At 54.8% G+C, this 18360-nt stretch overlaps 4 protein-coding genes across 4 annotated transcripts; 3 read left to right on the forward strand and 1 right to left on the reverse strand.

The window, feature by feature from the left end:
- Nucleotides 1-5148: 5148 nt before the first annotated feature.
- CGCA056_v000816 (uncharacterized protein) lies at nucleotides 5149-5786 on the forward strand (the record flags this gene model as incomplete). Its single annotated transcript, XM_037316077.1, has 3 exons — nucleotides 5149-5190; nucleotides 5268-5595; nucleotides 5647-5786. 3 exons carry the CDS (start codon nucleotides 5149-5151, stop codon nucleotides 5784-5786), a joined length of 510 nt encoding a protein of 169 aa, XP_037185465.1.
- Nucleotides 5787-6346: 560 nt separating this feature from the next.
- On the reverse strand, nucleotides 6347-7799 carry mob2 (Maintenance of ploidy protein mob2; the record flags this gene model as incomplete). The annotated part of the gene is made up of 4 exons (XM_037316078.1): nucleotides 6347-6887; nucleotides 6941-7052; nucleotides 7107-7465; nucleotides 7693-7799. The coding sequence occupies 4 exons, from the start codon at nucleotides 7797-7799 to the stop codon at nucleotides 6347-6349; spliced, it is 1119 nt and encodes a 372-aa protein (XP_037185466.1).
- Nucleotides 7800-9766: 1967 nt separating this feature from the next.
- Leo1 (RNA polymerase-associated protein LEO1) lies at nucleotides 9767-11027 on the forward strand (the record flags this gene model as incomplete). The annotated part of the gene is made up of 2 exons (XM_037316079.1): nucleotides 9767-10018; nucleotides 10071-11027. The coding sequence occupies 2 exons, from the start codon at nucleotides 9767-9769 to the stop codon at nucleotides 11025-11027; spliced, it is 1209 nt and encodes a 402-aa protein (XP_037185457.1).
- Nucleotides 11028-12721: 1694 nt separating this feature from the next.
- Nucleotides 12722-14739, forward strand: CGCA056_v000819 (putative triacylglycerol lipase; the record flags this gene model as incomplete). Its single annotated transcript, XM_037316080.1, has 4 exons — nucleotides 12722-12781; nucleotides 12924-13054; nucleotides 13122-13938; nucleotides 13990-14739. The coding sequence occupies 4 exons, from the start codon at nucleotides 12722-12724 to the stop codon at nucleotides 14737-14739; spliced, it is 1758 nt and encodes a 585-aa protein (XP_037185458.1).
- Between the last annotated feature and the right edge of the window lie 3621 nt (nucleotides 14740-18360).

Below are 18360 nucleotides of genomic sequence, written 5' to 3' on the forward strand. Positions count from 1 at the left end.
CATCCCTCATTCATCAGCCTCCCTGTCAAAGGAGGAGCGCAACCGATGCGCGCACGGCGTCGCCTTCTCCTTGGAGGCTCGCGAGAGCTGGACAGAGCTGTATCCCCGACAATTGACCTGCTGGAGCTTGGATCAATTCGGTTCCAGATTCCATTCATGCACTCGTCCAGGGTTCCCGCTCTGTTGCAAACAAGGTGACTGAGACTGGGCTCTCGGAACCGCTCCCCGTCCACAAAATTCTACGCCTCCATGGCGGTGAACGGACGCCGTGCATCACCCCAATCCACCTACGGCTATCATCCCGCCCGAATAGAAGTCTCGAGAGAAGGAGGGAAGAAAAAAATACTTCACCAGTCCCCAGAGCAAATGACTCCTTCGACGTGAAAACTCTGCTGCCTTCTGGGCGTCGGTGCCAGTCAGTGCGCGCGTCCTATCAGTCAAGGAGGATATCACGAACGGAGTGGAAAGCGTGGGTACCCGCAACAGGATCTTGTCAGCCCGTTACTCGTCACTTCTCAGCGTGCCTCTCCACAACACGCGAGCGGAAACTTTACGGCGCATCGCAGAAAACCCGCCTGCCTACGCATGCGTTATCGACGGCCCCCAAATGGGCCCTCCTTTTGGAGATCAAGATCCTGTAGCACGACAATCCGACACCCGTCGACACCTCGGCTCATGTGCATTTGCCATGGCGCAGATGCAGGACGCGGTTGGGGCGCGTTGCAGAAGTCGGCCAACATCATCACCGCTCATCGCGCGTCGTCCCGTCGAACAATTCTTTGCGAGCATCGACAGATTTTCATCAGGTGGCCCAAGGTGCTTTCCCAGCTTCCAATTGTCGTCGTATCCTTGCAATAGTACAGGGAGCTGGGTTCTGGATTAGGGCAAACCTACCAATGCCTCTCATCGCCCGTCAATTCCAGCCAGCCCGGGCAAACAACCTTTCAACCAGCCACTTCCATCGTCTTTCTTTCCGTCGCCCTGATGGACGACGACGGCTTCTCTGGATGTTGGAAAGTTGACTCATCGTACCCTGCCCAAAGGGTTGGGCATGGTTGCTTCTGCGTCTCCACTCTTTTCCCATCTTGTCGTGCCTGGCAGACGCCTCACAGCTCGATCCCAGGTTGGCGGTGAAGGATACCTACGCAGGCTGGCTCAGGGATTCCCTCCTTTCCCCCTCCTCCTGTCCCGCGTTTCCGAATCCGGACCCCTTGCACTGCACTTTGCCCGCCAACCCAACCCGCCCTGGAAAGGGAACTTCGAACGTCGTTGGTGGCTTGAGTTAAAAACAGAATTCGGGGCCTGGGCTGCTGCCAGCTGCGGAACCACTCGTCTGTACGTTTGACGGATATTCTGAAACGGAGCTTGTGTCTTGTTGCATACGCAAGCACCACCACGGCCGCCGCAACGCACCGCCGCGGGCACTAAGGCTATCCGGAATACCCTGATGATCAACTTTTTCCTCATCGACGGGCCTGCAGAGCGAGATGTAACCGGATGCGCATCCCCACTAGTCATACGACTGAGACTTCTCGACGTCACGGGCGCCACGACGCGGGAGAGAGAGCGAAGGGCACAGTATCGCTCGGGTAAGGCGGTCGACGAATTCTAAAATTAATAAGGTAATGGTTGCTATACGGAGGCTTTTCGATAGCTCTCTTTCCGGCTTCTTGGCTCCGAACGCCGCCGCGATCGTGTTTGTGGGTTTGGGGTTTTAGTCATGTTCCCTTCCCCCTTCACCGTAACAACTGGCATCGCGGGGGACGATAGAAGGTGATGGTGATTTTTGGAAATTGCAGGAGGAATGTACGTCCAGTTGTCACCAATTACCGCCTGCGCAAATGATATCACATCTTGGGAGGGGAAAAGATACCAAATGTTGATTCCGAATGCGGGTTCGGGTTTGATGGCCGGACTAGCCGCGATATTCCCAACCCGCGGCCCAAGTCTCTCTCCATCATCTCTCTCAAACAATGGCGCCATGGCCGGCCCCCCATCGAGCAGGCTTCTCACGATTTGCCGTTCTCAATCAGAGGAAGGATGAATGAGCAGGATGGGCACGTGTTGGGAGCAAAACCCCAGCAAGGGCCAACATCGGATCGGCGCGCGCGTGTGCCTCTGTGCGGGCTATGTTTCGTGATGATTGAACTACCTTTCTGTGTGTCGAGTGAGGGTAGGGAAGGGCGGGCGAACTACTTCGGTCCGGTTCGTCGGCGGGCATTGCGTGCTTTCTGTCAGTGTATCATGACATTTTCCCACGGGGGTGCTTGTCCGTTTTGTCTGCCCATTGCTCCCTGTCAGTAAACATCCGAGGTCTCTCTCTCTGGGTGACGGTGAAGGAGTGTCCGCTGTCTGACTGTGATTCCTTCTTGATTGCGGTGATTCTGGGTTTGCTATGATTGATGGTTCTCGGACTTGAGATATACGATGTTTGATCCAGGAGAGATGTCTCCTCGGTGAGATGTGATTCTCTCTGTGTGGCTTTGACATCCACCCGCTGTTTGGTCTCTTTCGGTCCCAGGAATGTAGTGAATCCCGCCGGGAGAGTTGCCAATCGGCTCGGCTTGCCGTAAACTAGTTCATGGCCAGACATCCATGACTCCGGAGGACATCGTTTTCGCCAAAGTTCGGATGCAGCGTTCCCCTCGCAGGTACCCTTCTTCCAAAGTTTTGGTATGACGGGACGTAAGGTTTTTGGAGGTTCAAGTGGACAGGGCATTTTCGTAAAGGGGGGAATCGAGATTGACGCTGTTCGCTTCGTGCATGGTTTCTCTTCTGTGAAGAGGCTGGTTGGAGGTTTTTTTTTGTTTTGTTCCCTGTTCTGTATAGTTTAGGCTGGTTCGGGGTTGCTCAGATGTGTACTGAGACTCGAGAAAGGGGAAGTGCGTAACTCCCCGTGGGATCATGGTTCATAGAGTCAGGCTTTGCATGGATATATGTGATGATAATACAGATTACATTCGTTATGGAAGTTTCTTAATGCCGTTCATATGGTATTCTGAATCTCGTTATCATGTTTGGGTGAGTTGGTTTCGTTGCTGATGTTGTTGCGGTGTGGGTGTCGGATGAGTCATACCTCGACGAAGTTGGCTGAGACGGGAACCCATCGCCACGAGGAAGTCAGGACGCCTAAAATGAGATAGACTGATTTTCAAAAGCGCTTTTATGAGAAACAAATGTTTCAAAAAATCAGAAGATGAGTTGTGGGATGTAGCATAGTTCACTCATGTCAAGGGGAAGCTCTGCTACGTCTGCTATAATAAACGTGACTGCAATTGGACCTTTGCGCCCTGATATTTCCACCGTTACAACTCTCCTTGGCCAAAACGAACCACTTACTGCACACTTTAACTGTAAAGAATCACTGAACGGTTCGTAAAAGGTCGTTCGCAGTGGCGCCGGAATTTGAAGCCCGTCGTGGGACACCCGTCTGCCTACTTTTCACCGTTCTCCACAAGGCAGAAGAAGTCTTTGAAAACGCACCGTCCCGGTTGATACTATATCGTACGGTTCTCATACGCTCGATTTCCCAAACGGTCGAGGCCGTTTTTCTCTCAGCTTGGTCAATCCGCTGATTCCACAGTTGAGTTTCCCACACCCCAGAACCGTCCGTTCTCTGGGAAGCCTCGAGATATATGCGCGCCCCGAGCGTTCGGCATCTGTCCAAACTCTGAAAAATGACATGAACGGGACCCTCGGGAGTGTGATATTCTGACTCAGACGAGAACGGACTTTTCTCCAACGACAGGTCATGGCTCTCCGTCCGTCTCTCGCTAGATAATTCGGATCGTTCGCGGAGGAGTAGTCGTCAGCATATGGAACCTCCTCAGTGATATGTACGAAGTCAAAGGGAAAAGAAGATAGACTTCTTCCCGACAGGTTTATCACGCGTGTCTTTCCCCGCGTGGTGTGAAAAGCATGCCGCCCTCCACAACTCTTTTCTTTTCAATTTCGATCCTTTGGGATATCAATATCGATATCTTAGGGCCAAATACGCGGTTAGAGTATCGGATGTAGACTTTGAAGAAAGCGATCTCCCTTATGATGCGCCGGTATTGAATACCATCCTGAACCGACTCCGTCACTGTCCTTGTAGTCTCTACACTACAGCTCCGTCTTACATCAGCCCAGTTCCTCATTCCATCAAACCTCCGGTCCGCGCTGGACCAGAGACTTTGCGTCCTCTTCAGATCGCGTGGGGAACAGCTCTGCGGTAGGAGCTCTGGGTATTGGAAACACGGAACCCGTCCAATATCAACCTTTTTCTCGGCGGCCAGTCCGGATCCCAATTGAACCAATGAAGCAACACTTCCCATCAGATCTCCCATCTCAGATCGCCCTCCCTCACTTCAAGCTTCCCCGAAACTCAATGTCACGCGTGCCCGCCCCTAAGGTGCCATTCTAGAATGAGACAAGATATTGTAATGTAATCAGAAAGTAAGCAACCAAAAAAGCTAGACGTCACGATTGGGAAAGCCCAACTGCACATATTCGATGTCAACCATTCCGCAAATCGTCCCAAACATGACAGACTTCTTAGAGGTTGCTTACACACGACGACGAACGGACGTTGAACAGACCATGTATGTGGCCACACTCCCAAGACCTTGCGCTCGTGATTACCGTCGAGTGAACAGGGAGTAAAAAAGCCGTTTGGGTCTCGCATCATGAACACCGCCACGTGAAAAAGACATCCCGTGAAGTTGAAATCATCCATCCCCCCAAAGAAAAGAATACACGGCCGAGGCTTTGCGGGAGCTTACACCTGCATCCATCCTGCAGCTAATCGATTGGGGGAGAAGACGCAGACGCATGGCGCCTGTAAGCTAACGCTGCAGCACGCAGGCAATAAATGACCCCTCACTTGTGGCTGATTGACGCAAATCAAAAACGCAAGCTGAGGGGGTGAATGGAAGGAAGGATGGATGACGGAAAGGAGGAGGGGGAAAGAGGAGCGCAACCGGTCGGCACGAGGGGAAACTCTCGCGATGGCATCATTCCAATCCTTCTAGAACACTCATGCCCACTACCCCCGATAGAAGCAGACTTTTCCATCATTGAGAATAATCCGATATCTTTTGTAAAATTCTAACTTCCAATTCGCCCTTTCCCAATCAAACGCCCCGGAGCTCATCTCCCACCTCGAAAATGTCAAATTTCCCCAAGCTAATCCCAGCCTTCACCGTCCAGGTAAGAGACCTCGCCAAACTCAATTGCAAGCATCAAAGCTCCGAGCCGCCCGTTGACAAAAACCACCACACCACAAGATTCACCTCGGCACCCCCTCCCCAATCGGCACCCTCGCCCACGGGCCCTCCCAGCTCCACGCCCCCTTCCTCCCGGACGCGGGCGCCCTCGTCTCCGAGCCGGACTACCCGCTCCGCATCGACGCCGTCTTCCTCCACGGCTCCGACTTCCTGCGCTTCGACCCGGATGGCAACACCGCGCGCCTCGAGGTCGCCAGCGCGCTGCGCGACAGGGCCACCGGCGCGGTGATCCGCTTCGACTACACAGGCACGATCGACATCTCGGGACCCGCGGGGAGGGTGTTGAAGGATCTCCCGGGGGCGGCGACGACGGACTTCGGGGATGCTTGTGGGCCTTGCTGCTCGGTGTGTAAGGAGTTGAGCTAACCGGGTCGCGCAGTCACTTCCGCAAAGTTCGAGTCCGGGCACGAGGCTTTGAGGGAGCTGCAGAACAAGATCTACGTTGGGTCCGGGCGGTTCGTGCTCGAGGAGGGGAAGCCGATTGTGGTGGAGTACAAGATCAGCGAGGTCGTAGCCTGAGCACCTACGAGGCATCACGGGCGCCAATGTTACGGAGGTCTTGTCAACTTGTGTATGTGGATTTGCCTAAAGGGGAAATCTTTCGTCTACTTTCTTTCAACATCCCAAGAAAGCCCCCTCCCTTCCGCCCTCCGAAAACAAGAACCATGTCATGCGAGACGAAAAACCGTCCTCTTCCTCCTGTGCTGCGTTTTCTGGGAACTCTGAGACTGTGAGTGTGACGACGTTGCCTGCCTGGCCGTGTAGCAAAATCCTAAACTCCCAACATACAGCCCTCTGCTGCAGCAAATGCAATGCGTACTTGTGTAAAATGTGTTTGTCTGTGTAGTCGTAGTAGTCCTGCACCTTCGTTCTATCCACTTTGTGGGAATCGGGGGGGGCTGGCGGCTAGCGCGCGTTGGAATCGGAAAAGGATAAGAAAAGGCCGACGAGCAGTCGATTGAGCTGACCAAAAGTGATGCGTACTCAGAATGCTCAGACCCAGGCCGTCATAAAAGCCGTTCCAACGTCAACGTTCCCTGGCCACATGTGCCCGTTCCGGTCGTTTCGCCCGCACATATTTAGACGCCAGCCAGCTGCATGAGGCGCTCGCCGGCTCTAAGGTTGGCGTACTCGTAGGCCTTGGACTCAGCAGGGAAGGTACCGTTTGCGGCCCAGAGGTCGATCAGGGGCTGCATGGGCTCGAGCTCGTGGGGCTTCAGCATATCCAGAGCGGTGGCGGTAAGGATGAAGTGGCTGAAGCAACTGTTTAGGGACTTCTCCAGGTTCAGGTGGTAGAAGGGCTCGGTGAAATGGGCCCAGTAGAGGTGAGCATAGACGCGAAACATCTGGCGGAAGATGGTCTGGCATACGTCGATGAAGTTCTGGGGAAAGCCGGAGCGTTTGCCGATCCAATCGGGCTCACCCGGGTTGGTGAGCTGGGAGAGGGGCGTCGTGGTGATGCTGGGGTTGTGCGCGTAGGAGACGCCCGAGGGGTCGGTGGGGAAGATATTGGTGTCGTCGATCTTGCCCGAGATCCATCTCTGCATAAGAGTCATGTATTCAGCGGCGGGAAGTTCAACGGGCTCTCTGCGGCTGTTGAGCCAGGTGAAGGAGTGGTTACTGTGATATGTCAGAAGGTGAGTGAGTGGCAGTGAGATTTGAATCTGACTTACGTTCCAGCAGACATCCTCGGGCAAGTTGAGGCGTTGCAGATGGTGGTTCCATCCTCCTCCTTCTCGTGAAGGACACGAACAAAGTTCCAGAGGTTTCTGTAGTGCTCGACAACTAAAATTTGGTAAGCTTCAACTCAGCGAGACACTGGCAGCAAAATCTACGCACCCTGATGCGCGATCCACTCGCCCTGTTCGACCGTCTTTGGCCTTGCACTCAGGGTCATGAAGTTGCCCTTGACAATGTGCTTGCCATAGTTGGAGTTGAGCCAGATCGGCATGGGCCGAGGCAGGTGGTATGAACCGAGGATGTCGTCGCCGTTAGCCATGCCGCCCTGAGCATCCATGCCAATAGTCTGAGCAAGAGAAGGAGAGTTGGGCAAAGGCGGGACACTGGGCGCCCTGACAGAAGCTTGGCTCTGAGGTGCCTGCGCGACGGTAGGTGATGAAGGTTGGCCGGCGGTTGAAGACGTGGGGGACTTGTTCTGTCCTGGAGGTTTAGCGGCGGCACCCCGGAAGCGGGCGTTGCTGTTTATCGATGCCAGGTTAGCGGGCGAAAGGTGAGGATTAGGATAAACAACGCAAGGCATAGAAAGGAATCGAGCATGATGGTAACATCGACCACTAGGCCGATGACAAGGGGGTACCAAGGCCCAAGAGCCTGCTCCAGCCATGCTGAGAGTATCTGACTGAGACAAGGCATAGCATGGGGCGGGGCTGTCGACGAGCTAGGGATGTCTGAGACCGTTGCTGACCAGGGCTGCCGGGTAAGGCCGATGCCTGAGCGGGGCCGAACGGTGTTGCGTTGATGGAATTCGATGAATCGACAGCCAGCCGTAAAAGTCGCGCCGCGGTGTATCATGAGAGTAGGCCAGGGGCTGCCTCAGCCTCGTCACTGAAGCTCCCAAGAGGATACCTCGACAGTTCCTTTGGTGCTGTTGATTGGAACTGGTGATGTCGCCAGGCTGAAGGTATCGAGGAGCGGGGTCGAGGACGCGTTGGTCTGCGCAAGAGTAGAAAGGCGGTAAAGGTATATGAAACGATCTTGACAAGGGCGGGTATTGGCGAAGACGTCTAGGCTCGAAACCCATGGAAATAATTTCCAGTGTGATGTCGAAGCCCAGCCCATTGAAAGCACAGACAAAGCTTGCAAAAGGCAAGCAGCCTCCTGTCGCCGTCCTCCTCCGTAGGTCTGGTGATAGGCTTGTGGAGGGACCGAACTCTGTACTTCGAGTCCTGCTGTTGGGTCTGGCCTCGCTTGATACCCAAGGCTAGTCATGGCAATAAGTGTTGCCTCAATGGCTGGCAGTATTGATACCGGCTTGGTCCTTTGGTTCCACTTCCTCCACTCCTTCCCGATGTTGATGTGATGGATGCTGATATTGGGGAGCAATGGTGAGATGGAGCAGCCATTGCATCCACATCATCTCAAAACACCAGACCTGGGACTTGGTGACACAGGTCCTTTTGCAGTGCAATATTGCATCTGAAGCATGGGAGCGATTCACCCCGCATGAACAGAACAAGGGACAGGTTGCCTTTGTTCCAATGACGTACTGACGTGCGGCAACAACCACAAGCCAACCGATGAACACCACACATGACAGCAACAATCAGATGAGTTTGTCATGTTGAAGTCCTGTCTGTTCTCAAGTGAAGAAGATGCACCCCATGTCTCGGGGTCGGGCCGGTTGCATGTACCAAGTAACGGCTGCGGGCTGCGGCACTAGCCGGGGAACCAACTTCACAGCTGTCTGCTGTGCAGCCGCCATGACACCTTCCAGTCCCGTCCCTGGCAGCCCAATATTGGAGATGGATAAGGAGAAAAGCAGACAGGGATGGGGGAGAAGACAAGGAAGGGCGAAAAGCAAAAGCAAAAAGCAAAAGGACAAACGAAAAGGTGGAAGTAACTCACATTCCTGAGAAGAGGTTCGACATGGCAAAAGAGACGTCCCGCGGTGAGGGGGAGGCGGAGGGGGGTTATATGGCTGGGTCGACCGGCACACCTCCTGGGAGGGTTGTACTCTGTAGGGGCTGGGGAAATAGGTTCTCAGGGCTGATGATTCAAAATTCAGACCGTTTGACAATGGAAAAGTGGTCGGATATCAAGCAAGGAGAGAGGGTTAAGCTGAAAAGGGGCGGTTGAAGGTGAGCTTCTTCGGACTACGTTCGCTCCTGCATCCAAACAGGAGTAGCAGCATGAGGGACGCTAGACTTGAAATGTTACATTAAGCGAGCGCACGAGCCGTCTCCTCCACAGCCTTGGGTCTCCATGCTGCTTGACTCTGTCGCCATTGGACTGCCGCTAGGCGGAAATAAGGGTCCTCTTCAGCCTCGTGTGGCGTCTGGGAGGTTGGGGCGAACAGACGGTGTAGCTTTTGATCATCTAAAAGCTCCTCTAAAGTCAGGGGAAATCGCCCAGATCATCTGCAATTACAAATTGCCTCCACTGACGCCAAGTAAACTCTGCCACTGCCGTATCCTGTCGGCATAAATCTGCCAAAGCATAAACCTGCCAGACCGGGACTCGGTGCCGAGACGGGGATCTCCCATCAAATCGGTTGTTCTTGCCTCCAGCATCCGGAGTAGGTGTCCTGAGGTCGGGTGTGGCGGTGCTTCTTCACCAGCCTCACATACATTCACCACACGCACTGGCCTTGCAGTCCCCGAGAAGCTCAATTGAGTGGGTCAAATTTTCGAGCAGGGATCCTGCAAGCCTCGCCGCAGTGTCTGCTTTCAGCAAAGGAGCTACACGTCCATTCGCAACAACGTCAATTTTTGCCATCCCGCCCACATTCAGAAGTACCCGATTCGAAATCATCCGTCAACATGTCTGACTCTGAGGAATTGGTCGAGCTCCCCGAGGAGGAGGAGGAGGACCTCTTTGGCGACGAGGCGGCCGACGAGCTTCCCGAGGATCGCAGTCGCGCTGGCAGCGAACGCGCCGCATCAGATGGACTCGCGGCAGACGAGGACGAGGAGAGGTATGATGCAGGCCCGACATCAACGGACTATGAGACGAAAGTTATCGAGGCTGTGGAGATGCAGCGCCACCGCATTCCCAAGGCGAAGGAGCAGAGAGTGAGTTGACGCGACGATCCTGCTCTTTGCGACATGCGCTTACCCCGTGCAGCTTGGATCTCTTCGCGTTCCCAAGTTTTTCAGATTCATTCCCACGATCTACGACCCTGAAACCTTCGAGCCCACCGAGGAGGATATCGAGAACGCCAAGGCTGACACGCCGAAGCACGATATTCGCGTGCGCAGACACGGCAACAAGCTACAGAGCAACGCCATGATTCACAGATGGAGCGACGGTTCAGTGACCATTACTGTCGGCGACGAGCACTTGGAGGTCACCACGAAGGCCCTGGCGCCGGGCCCCGAGCAGCCATACTCGGACCTCCAGGACGGTCACTACTACGCGGCCGCTGCTGAATACTCCAGCAACTTCCTCATGTTCGTTGGCCACGTCACAGACCAGTTCATAGTACGTCCTGGAAAGGAGGTCCAGGACGACGCACTTGCTGCCCTCGCGGAGCGCATGGCCACAGTCACGCAGAAACCCCAGGAGAAGGACATGATCATCAACACCATCCAGGACCCCGAGCTCAGGAAACGACAGGCCGAGCAGGCGGAGAAGGAGCGCATGAAGGCGCAACGTCGTCGCGAGACGGCGGCTGCCAAGTTGACGGATTCCAGCAGGGGTTACGGCCGCGGGGGCGGTCTTTCCATTGGAGACCTGGAAGGACGCCGCGGTGCCGGCCGTAAGAGGCCTGGCGCACCGAAGCAGAAGAGGAGACGTCCCGAATACGACTCCGATGATGATCTTCCCTCGGGCGCGCGCAGGCAGGATGACTATGACATGGAGGACGACTTCATTGTTGGTAGCGACGACGAAATCAGCGAGGGTCCGGACGACGATAACGAAGAAATCCTGGACGACGACGATGAGGACGAGAGGCCGCGATCCAAGAAGCGACAGAAGATGTCTGACGACGAAGATGCCGATGGCGACGAGGACGATATGATGGAGCCGAGCGGCAGAGGCAGACGTCGTCATGTCGTGGACGATGATGATTCGGAGTAAGGGGGTTTCAACTGGACAGCCACATCACCAAAAGAAGACGGCGCATTTGCCATTTGTATAATATCGAAGTTTCTTACAAGCATGGTGGGCGAGACGGGCGGCCCATAGACACTGAAAACAAAATGCACGATATCCCACGTCTTGTCCCTCAATCCCCCATGCAATGCCAGCTTCAAGTGCCGTGAGGTCTAAATGATGAGCTCACCGGCCGCTGTTTGAAAAGGCACACGCTGCCAGATGCGGCTAGGCTTGGTTCTGGCGTCGCCAACGGTGGAACACGTGCTGCAATGGGCGAAATTCTTTGTCATGGGCGGAAATAGGCCGTTATCGGTGCGATTGACTTTGTTGGGGGCTCACCAGCATTGGCACTCTAGAACGGTGGCTCGCAGCGACTCAGTCCAACACATGAAGAGAGTTTCGTGGGACGGAACGGCGGATAAGGCGTGGTGCGACGGAATGGTCTTGCAGCGGGCGAAGTTGACGACGGGGAAAAGGCATTGTCACATGTCGACAGCTAGCGCCAAGCACCACCAGCGAAGACAGTGATTGACTACGTACTGGGCGGGCAGTTGGCCAGCAGTGGTGGGCATGCAGCAAAATGGATGGATGGATGGCATGGGACGGCATAACCAAGCACCACAGCCAACCTAAGCACTGGACTGGACACAGGTAGCTGAGGGAGCTGCTCGTCCGGCCCCCAACCTTCCACCACCAGCTCGGGATGCTACACGACCTGACGCTGTGTGTAGGTAGTTGTGTGGGGTTGAGGGTCTCGTGGTCTGCTGCAAAGAAGCAATGGGCAAGAGCACCTGATGCTATCCGCTACAGTCCGCCCCCCGGGCAATCCAATGCGCTCCAATGGAGCCTGACGTCTGCTTCCCCAGACCACAGACATTGGCTGGGATGCGCACTGCGGATGCGGGAGCCACGGCAAACCCGGGCTTTGCATGCGCTTGCTGCTGCCGCCCTTGTCCATTTCGTACCTTGAGTAACCTACTGTTCCAGTGTTCCTTCGATTTTTTTGAGCCGAGCCAAACCACTCTTACACGCCACGGACTTGACAGACGGGTAGCTCGCGAGGAAGGTCGAGGTAGGTTAGCACCGAACGAATGACCCAAAGTACCTACCTGGCCTGAGCTGGTCTGACTTGCCTGACCTGACTCTCTTTTGTTTCCAGCCTTGGAAAGGAACCAGGGAGAAGAGAGCAAAAAATAAAAAAGAACACACGGGCTTCAGGTAGCACCAGGGATCGTACAAGGCTCCCAGTGTCTCCAGTCCGTCTACCTACTTCATCTACCTAGCGCCCATCGTACGCCCGCTCGTTCGTCCTCCACGCTCCTTGATTACCTTTTAGTCTTCCTATTCCCTTTTCAAGACTTCTCTGCAGACGGTCCAAGACATTCTGTTATCTTCATCTCTCCCCCTATCACGGTGTCCTCTATCGCTCGACGAATACTGACTGCCATCCCACCTGTCTCTCCCGTTCAACGCACCATCCTGACCCGACCTCGGTATTGGAATGCAATCACCCGCCTAGTCGAGACACGACGCTCGTCACGCTCCACCCGACCATTATGCCATAATGCCATGACCACCTCTCATAACTTATCACTATCCTCATTAGCATTGCTTTCCCCCGCCAGTTTGGGATTCTCCATGGTCTACACCGTTCGAGTCGCCGCCGTCGCGCAACAATGGGGGTAGTCGTCGCGCTCTGGCAAGTAGCCGTAGACGTCACGCAGTTCTGGAATAAGGTACGTGGCATACTCAACAACTCTTCCTGAGGCTGGTCGTTGCTACCGCCGCAGCAGCAGCTTCTGCAGCTGCCTGTCGGCCGAACGCCGAAACCTGGGACGAGCCGCGGCTGACCTTTGATGCGTCGTTGCGCACATGCAGAAGCTCCGCGATTGGTACACCCGCAAGACCCCCGTCGAACTATGGCTGGAGCTCCTCCGCCATGCCGAAGCATTCGAGGATTGGGAAGAGGCCGCCCTGCACCTCGACAACCTGCTTGGATTGGACTTGTGGTAAGGAGCTGTAGCTTCCAGCTTTCGTGTCTCAGATGCACATGCTAAAGCTGTTCCGGCACAACAGGAGAAATAACCCAACGTCAAAATACTACGATTACCGTCTGATCAACGAGCGTCTCAACTCTCTAATCACTGCTAGGGAGGATGGCAACCTTAATGCGCTGGTCAACCTCCTTCGCTCCGGCCTGGTGCGGAATCTTGGCAACATCACCTCGCCCACCCTGTATAACCGATCCTTCGCCGGCACCAAGTACCTGATCGAAGAATACATCACCCAAATCGCCGAGGCAGTTGAAGATATCACTCATTTGCCGACCACCCCGCCCTCCGACGGCAATGGCGCCCCCATCGGGTTGACAAACCAGATGAAGTTGGATTTCATCCACGATACTAGACAAGCTTTTGGCAGGAGCACTCTCGTCCTGCAAGGCGGTGCGATATTCGGAGTTTGTCATTTGGGAGTTGTGAAAGCGCTGTTTCTTCGGGGTTTGTTGCCGCGCATTATTACTGGTACTGCTACGGGCGCCCTGATCGCAGCTCTGGTTGCCATTCACACCGAAGAGGAACTTCCCCACGTGCTCAAAGGAGAGGGCATCGACTTGTCCGCCTTTTCTGGAAAGGCAAAGTCTGAGAAGGGGCCGCCAAAGGAACAGTCTTATGCAACGAGGTGGAACACTCTGTTAAGACGGATTAGGAGGTTCTCTCGGGAGGGTTACTTCCTCGACGTTAAAGTTCTTGAGGAGTGTGTGCGAGCTAACGTCGGCGACTTGACGTTCGAGGAGGCTTATAACCGGAGCAAGAGAGTGCTCAATATTACAGTTGCAACGGCTGGACAGGGCGGCGTGCCAACGCTGCTGAACTACCTGACAGCACCGAATGTGGTCAGTAGACATTGCTGCTCAGACACTGAATCAGGACTAAAACTTGTGCAGCTTATCTGGACCGCGGCAGTGGCATCCAATGCCTCCTCGGCTAGCCTGTACGGCCACAGAGAGACAACCGTTCTCTGCAAAGACGCACACGGAAACATTGTGCCATGGGCACCCGCAAATACGATCGACTTCCGACATTGGACTCATGTATCATATTCCGATAGAGAGTCGCCGCTTCTTCGAATCGCCGAACTGTTCAACGTAAATCATTTTATCGTCAGCCAAGCCAGGCCTTATCTCATTCCCTTTTTGCAAAGCGACATGCATGGTCCGTCGCTCATGGAGACGCGTAACAGCACGACCTCGATAACGGCCTTTATGGTCCGTATGGTTGGCCTAGAACTCAGACATCGCTTACGACAGCTCGATACACTGCACCTGCTGCCCGCAGGTATCCGCCGCTTCCTCGTCGACGAGATCGTACCAGGAGCGTCCATGACGTTGGTGCCAGAGGTGACCGCTGGGGACTTTGTACGCCTGCTCGAGACACCCACGCGAGAGACGCTGGATTATTGGATTTCGCGGGGCGAGCGAAGCGTTTGGCCCGCGGTCGCTGCGCTGCGTATTCGTTGTGCAGTTGAAAACGAATTAGACAGGTCATACCAGACTGTCCGAAGATTCAAGGCTGGCGGTCTGCGGAGGAAAGGTTCAACAGCGGCGGCGGCGGCGGTGGCAGCAGCAACGGTGGTAGGAGGGGCATCCACGCTTGAGAAGGATAGGAGATCAAGCAGTGTCGGGGCCGCATACTGATGGCGTCAAAGAGTGAAAGAATGTAAGAAACCGTCACCCAGCCAAGCACAGCAAGGGTGACACGCAGCCCAGGTTTCGGATGCCGTCCTAGCGCATGCGACGGATGGCTGAGGCGCGTCCTCACCTCATGGGCGCGGCGTTTGGGGGCGGCGCATGTACAGATACAAATCATCGTGGCTGACCAGGAGCACGGTGGATATGCATGGAACACTGAAAGAACGGCGCGGCGTTGGAGGCGTGGAGGCCACAGGGATGGACATGCACAAGACATGTCAGCAGACGAAGGAAACAAGATATTCTCGAAGACTACCTCTTTCGGACGGTCGGTCAGGGAAGAGTCGATCAGGCTGAGAGGGACGGTGTGCTGCAGCAGGATGTTCAGCTGTGCTGGGTCGTGTTGGGTCTCAAGCCTCTCTTCCAGAAAGCTGCATGTAAGCGGCGGGAGGAACTATCCGTAGGAAGTATGTACGTTCCAAAAGACGCGTCTCCAATGACGAGGCGGATGACCATTGCAAAAAATGAAGAACCCTGGGCGTCAAACCCAAATTGGATACCGATCGGTGAAGGGGAGGTGTGCTCTGTGTTGTTGTTTTGCTTCTAGAAGAATGCCTTGCCGCTAGAACACATCTTGCCGCGCACCCGCGCGCACACACAAGCTTCGACCTGCCTGCATGCTCATTTATCCCTCATACTCAAACAATCTACCTACCCATCTCTTGACGCCTCCGCAAGCCTCATCAAGCGGCCCGGATTGCTCCCCAAGACTTCCCCGGGGCGAACCCTGCGTCAGGAAGGCTGGCTTCACACCACCTTCGTCGACGAGAAAGGAGGCACGGGCAGTGAATGATGTGAGAGGACGGGGAAGAAAGGAAGACATGCATGTTCTGTCTGGGGTGCCCGCACAGATGCAAGGGGATCTACGGCATGGCGGCGCTAGAACACTTCTCGAAGGCCACGGGATCGCTTCCATTGGGACGGGGGGAGGGGCTCACCGTCCTTGCCCGCTCGCAAAGTGGGGGCTTTGGATTCACACTGGAACTGCGGTGCTGCGTGAATACATCATCGTTCGTATTGTCTTGGCTTGTGGATGTTGTTTCCGCGGCTTCGAGAAGGAGTGAGGACCTGGGAGGCAGTATTTCCCGCACTTTGTTCGGTCACGAGAAGACATGGTTCGATGAGGGGTATTGGAGATTGCGATGAGGGGGCCTGGTTCGATTGCCTCGAGGCGATTCGCGACTTTGCGATATGTGATGCGTTGTTTTCTTTCGGAGGTCCATCGCCGGGGAAGAGTTCCGGGGCTGGGCAAGATCATGTGTCTCGATTGCGACCTCGATGGCCAGGGGACTGCGGTGTTAAACGGCCTGCGTTTCCTACCAGGGTCGTGTCCTGGTTGGACTGTAATTCGAGTTTCCTCGTGTGGATTTTTTGGAGGGTGACATGCGCCCGTCCTCTTGTTTCCTTGGTTGATGCGATCTAAGACATGCGTCGGGATAGGACGATGGTAGGACTGTAGTCGCACTTGGGGTCCTACTGGACCGTTGGGGAGTAAGGTAAGGTATGGAGAAAATGCCCGCCCCGGATGGCCCCCCAAACCCCCCAGGTCCTAGGACGTGTTGTTGCGCCCGAGAATTGTGGTGCTCGGAGCGGCGTCCGTTAGTGCTTTCGGCGCAAGCCGGGCGCTTTATTGAATCAGATGACAGGAGAGCGGCGTCGAAGATCTTTCCCTTCGTTACCAATGTGTCGAACCCGTGCTTCTTTCCCAGGCTGTGATGCTGCTTGAGGAAATCTGTACAATGATGCACCTTTCAGTGGCAGTAAAGGATTCGGGGGTATATTTCCCTGTGATAACGAACGGTTCTTGGGTTCGTAAGCATGCAGGACGTTGCAGGGGGGACTCGGAGTCGCCGTTGCAGTATGCAGCCGTCCTAGAGCTGCGGGGACGCGAAGACGGCGGGTTAATGCATTTGGGCCTGGGGACACATCCAACCTATCAATCGATCCGTGATATTTGACTGATTTGAATTCAACGCGAGGGCTTGAAGACGTCGTGGTGATTGCACGTTGTCCTCGTCACGTAGGCCAGGGTCTGATCTGCGACACTTGGAAGATCAGTGCCCGTCAATTGGGCTGATGCGAACCATAGTATCTGTACCCGGCCTGTCATCGTCCAGATGACTTGGTTGGCCATGCAATAGTTCTGATCCCTGACAACTTGCCCAATAGACAGCCTTTCTGTGATGCACCATACTGCGTAATGGTTCAATGACAAATCTCCAAGGCTCTCGCAACGAATACATCGGGAGCCCAATATTGGGAGTTGGGTAAGCTCATGTGGACCGCTCAAGTTGGCTGAAGCCGCCGACTGTGTATGTCTCGGGCACCGTTAGCTATCCGATCGGCGTGAACCTCCGAAATAGGGAGGACTCGAAGCCAAGCATCGACGAGCGCGCGCGTGTTCAAGCCATCGCGTGGCATTGGCAACAACGTAGGATAAGGTGAGTGAGTCACTGGTGAATCCAGATGAAGATGGCAAGGCCAGGCCGCCACAGCGGTCAAGTCGATTAGCTGGCCGGCGGCGTGTTTCATGCCGACAAGCAGCGATTCCGGATTCGTTGAAGGTGTACGATGGCAGAGATAGGAGGGCGCCGTTGTTGAAGATAGGTGCGATAAAGCATGCCTTCGGTGTAGGAGACAACCGATAGTAGCCGTTGACTCCACAAAGCCAACCTCGTCGATCACATCGGTCGTCCAACTCGGATGGCAGAATCTCAATGGCATCGAGAGTCTCCGAAGACGGCGTGTTGTGAGCTTGATAATGCGCAAGATGAATTCAAATAAGCAGCGGGATGGCGTCAAGTGAGCATGTGCCATGGTTGTGTGGGTTGCACAGCCGAAGGGAGCTCAGGGCCTCGAGGAAGCTGATTCGAGAGACCTCTAGTCGCAAGGCTTGTGTTGCTGTCCAAAATTATGGGATGGAGTGTAGTCAGTGGTCAATCTTTGTTGATATGTATATTCAGCAGCTCGGTGAACGAGCCCGAGAAAGAGGATCATCGCGATGATGGTGATGATGATCTTGAACGCAACGTGACCAAAGCAGTAGGCCGGTATTAACTGCATGCTTTCTCAGAAGCCAAGGGTCGGCGGTGCTGGAGGTGTTGGAGCAGTGGGGTCAATGACATACCGCACCTGTCGTAGATTTTGGTACACACAGTACTTTTTAGCTGCAGATTTGCAGGGGCGCAGCGCATGGATGTAAGTAACTAGACTTCAGAACCCGATGCTCGACAGACGCAGCTGTCACCTCGAAGTCTAACAGAAGTCTAACACAGAGCTGGGAGACGCGAGTGTCATTGCGTCAATGGAATCCCTGTAAGGCCAATGGCGCGCATTGAAACTTGGGCAGTGAATCGTCCGCCGTTTCCTTGACAGTTGTAGCGCTGTCTTAGCAGCTGAGACACCGCGATGTTGATCGTTGAGGGGTGTAACCTTGATTTCTGAGGAAACAAGACGAGTCGACGCGATGGCATTGGCCAGGAGTACGAACACCCGAGAACGAGGGTCCGGTCGAGATTCTCGGGAGAACATGGCAAGACGAAAAGTGAGGCTTGCGTGAAGGAACTG

The sequence above is a fragment of the Colletotrichum aenigma genome (genome assembly GCF_013390185.1).
Source record: "Colletotrichum aenigma strain Cg56 chromosome Unknown KSG_Cg56_contig01, whole genome shotgun sequence".
NCBI classification, from domain to species: domain Eukaryota; kingdom Fungi; phylum Ascomycota; class Sordariomycetes; order Glomerellales; family Glomerellaceae; genus Colletotrichum; species Colletotrichum aenigma.